This window comes from Lupinus angustifolius, chromosome LG18 (assembly GCF_001865875.1).
Source record: "Lupinus angustifolius cultivar Tanjil chromosome LG18, LupAngTanjil_v1.0, whole genome shotgun sequence".
Classification (NCBI taxonomy): domain Eukaryota; kingdom Viridiplantae; phylum Streptophyta; class Magnoliopsida; order Fabales; family Fabaceae; genus Lupinus; species Lupinus angustifolius.
In genome coordinates this window covers 1,208,897-1,212,528 of record NC_032026.1, presented here as the reverse complement: position 1 = coordinate 1,212,528, position 3,632 = coordinate 1,208,897, and the positions used below count along the sequence as shown (strand labels likewise).

At 27.8% G+C, this 3,632-nt stretch overlaps 1 protein-coding gene across 1 annotated transcript in view; it reads left to right on the top strand.

The window, feature by feature from the left end:
* LOC109333199 (beta-amyrin 28-oxidase-like) overlaps positions 1-1,146 on the top strand; it is a 4,820-nt gene extending 3,674 nt beyond the window's left edge. Inside the window, exon 4 of the mRNA XM_019568537.1 lies at positions 748-1,146. Coding sequence (XP_019424082.1) covers positions 748-1,047 — 300 coding nt within the window. The 3' untranslated portion in view covers positions 1,048-1,146. The remainder of the gene's footprint in view (positions 1-747) is intronic.

Here is a 3,632-nt window from a genome sequence, read left to right as displayed (position 1 = left end):
TATATATATATATATACTCATGATGATTTATCCTTTTCTTTTGATAAACTTATGGTTAACCACATGCATACATGTTTATTTCTATCTAGATAATTATTGTTTATATTTCTAAATTTTTAGTTAAAGAGCTCTATGTTTGCTATGAAAATGTTATTACATTGTAAGAAATTAGGGGTGTTGTTTTGAGGTTTTAAGAGTGAAGACCGTTATTCAAAAAATTTGCATGTACTAATTTGATTTAAGTAAAATTGAAAATACCAAAAATGGTCCTAAAAATATCAAAGTAAGTCAAATTAGTTAGTTTTAGAATTTTTATAACTTTTGACAAGGATTATATCACGACTCACATTCATGACCTTTGTGTACTAATTTGAGTTTTTAATTTTTTGTGGATCAACATGCATAAATTTTGAAGAACCTTACTAATATCTAATATTGTAAAAATTGTAAGAGATTGAATTGGTTAGACTTATGCACTATGATTCAATTGGTTCAATTTATTGAAGTTTTTTTCATATAACTAAGGGTATACCCTCATCTTATGGGCAAAGAATTAATCATTTCAGAGTGTTTAACTGTCTCTCACTATAAGCGTTGCTCCCAAATTTTGATAGGAGCAATCACATACCCCAGAATTAATTAAATGACCAGATCATAGTTTAAATGTTTTCAATCTATTAGTTTGGTCAAGTTTATAAACACTATTTTAAGGTCATTAGATTTAAATATTTATGTGTGTGCATGTAGTTATATTGGAGTGCAAATTCAACCCATAAGAATGAAGAATACTTCCCAGAAGCAGAGAAATTTGACCCAACAAGATTTGAAGGAAATGGACCAATTCCTTATACTTTTGTGCCATTTGGTGGAGGACCAAGAATGTGCCCTGGAAAAGAGTATGCTAGGTTGGAAATATTGGTTTTTATGCACAATTTGGTAAAAAGATTCAAGTGGAAAAAGTTGATTCCAGATGAGAAGATTATCATTAATCCTCTACCCACACCTTCTAAAAATCTTCCAATTCAGCTTTTTCCTCATAATGCATGAATAATAGTTCATCAAACTCTTCCATAAATCATGGGTATAGGACCAAATTATAGACACAATTTATTATAACTATATACATATGTATCCTAAATATTATTTTCTCTCCTTTTCTTTGTTATTTTGTCATCTTTTATTTTGTTTCTAGGAGACTTAAAACTTAAATAGTCCTATACAAAATATATTTGAAGTTCAAATTTTTAAAAGAAAAGTGAAAGATCATGTTGTAATACATATATCCCATATTGAATGATTTATTTTGCTACAATTCAAAGAAAATAATATTTCTTAACCATTACCAACTTCCTAGCTAATTAGGGTATCACAAAATCAACATAGCTATATATTAATTAGAACACCATTTGATTCAATGAATGTGATAATGATATAGAGAAATTGATACAAACATGGTGTGAAATTTGTTGAGTTGATTTACAAGATACTTATAGAGAGTACTCTAACTATAGAGTGGGAATTTATAAGCTTAGACATTACAAATATGTTTCATTCTAAAGTGTAACATGTTATTGGCATAGAATTTGAGGAAGAGATGCAACTAATAGTCACCCCAAGTTGATGAATAAAATTGGTAAGCCACAACGATTTAGCATTACTCTAGAAATTTTAACTACTTGTTTTCGAGTGTGGGTTCGAAGGTCGAGGGAAGAGAAGAGATGACTTTGTAATTGGGAGTTGAATGAAGGAGATAGAAAGGTTTTTGAAGATTTCTCAAACCCTCCAAAACTCTTCATGTGTCTGTTTTTATAATTCCCCAAATTGGGGTTTTTCTATAGACAAAATGTCAAAATATCTAAATATTGTTAGTATAATTATATATTATTGTTCATCTCTTATTATTAATTACATTTTGAAATAAAAAATATTCTTACATTATCATTAGTTTACCCTCTCCATCAAAATTTCTTACTCCCAAAAAGAATACCTTCCGATCCTCTTCCCTTCCTCCCCTTCTTAGCTATTTGATGTTTTTAATTTCGTTTCTCTCGTAACTTCCAGAAATAACTTTTGGGTTTTTAAAGACTTCCTATAAATGCTTCAACATCTAAGTTATAGATTAGAGGAAGTAATATAGAGGAATTAACTTAAAGTACCATTCAGGAAACCTATAGTTAAGAGATAAAAGGAGAGTTATTAAGAAGTATGAGTATTATAATTTGGAAAATATTGTATGAGCCTATGAGGTACCTCTTTCACTATAACTCCCAATCTTGGCTTTTGTGAAAAGGAGAATAGACCAAAGTGTATTACAAAAATATCTCATATAATATTGTCTTGCACCAATGATAATGAAGTAAAAATAGAAATAATAATAAATGTTTAAAAAATTTAATTGACATGACATATTTTTATTGATATGGAACATGATTTGGGATAACATATCTTTTTTCAAAGTACCTCAATTGTGAAATTAATTTTTTTAGAATTGTATGAATTCTTAAATTACAATCCTTAAACAATGCTTTTTACATATGAAGGAACATTTTAGTTAGATACATAGCATCATAGTTGGTGAACTCGGATTTAAAAATGCTGATTCAATCAATGGTTGACCAACAAATAAGAAAGTATATACTCTTGTCCTCAATTTTTTTTTTATTTTGCCCTCCCACTCTTTTTCATTCTAAATTCGTATGTACTGTTATTTAAATGTGGAATAATGAGAAGAGATACTCACTTTTGATGAATTTACCCTAACAATGGCAATTTACCTTAAGCTTTTAAAGTGAGAAAATAAAATTATTTCGCATTGCATTGAGTTTTTTATACCTAAAATCAAATCGTGAAAACACCCTTATTTTAGATAGACTTACTTTAAATGAGTTTACTTTCTCAACTTTTGTATGTACTAAAATAAAATTATATTCACTTTAAAATAGTGTTCTTAAACTCGAATCGATCAATGACTCAGTCAGTGCATTAAGTTAATGAGTTACTGGTTGGATCAGTGGATCAATGGTTGGACCAGTTGACTCGATTTACATTAACAAATCTAAAAAAATTGTAATATTAGTTAACATTATTTAATAATCTATATTTCAAATTTAAAAAATTATTATATATAATTAAATAATCAAAAAAGAATATTCAAATGTCATAAATAAGTTGAAAACATCGTCAAACAATATATGTATTATGATTTAATTGCAACAAAAATGCACGTAAGTTTAAAATGTAATTAAACAACGAAAATTTTGTTATATCATAAGTTAACAAATGATAACTATAACTAAAAATAAGTTAAAAGTATTTGATTTTTTCATCTCAAAACGACATCATGTTAGTTGTTTTAAAAAAATATATATATTTTTGATTGACTCGATCGGTCTAACCATTCGAGTAACTGATTTTAGGCTGAATCAATATGAGTTTGATGCAAAACTAGATAGATGAAAGGCTTGGACCGGTCATATATTTAGTTCACGGTTGAACCAATCGGACCGGCCAGTTCGAGCCAAGTTTTATAACATTACTTTAAAATATATGTGATAAAAATGTTGTTGTAACACATAATCAATAACATAAATCATATATTCACCAACAAAAGAAATAGCATATCATATATTAAA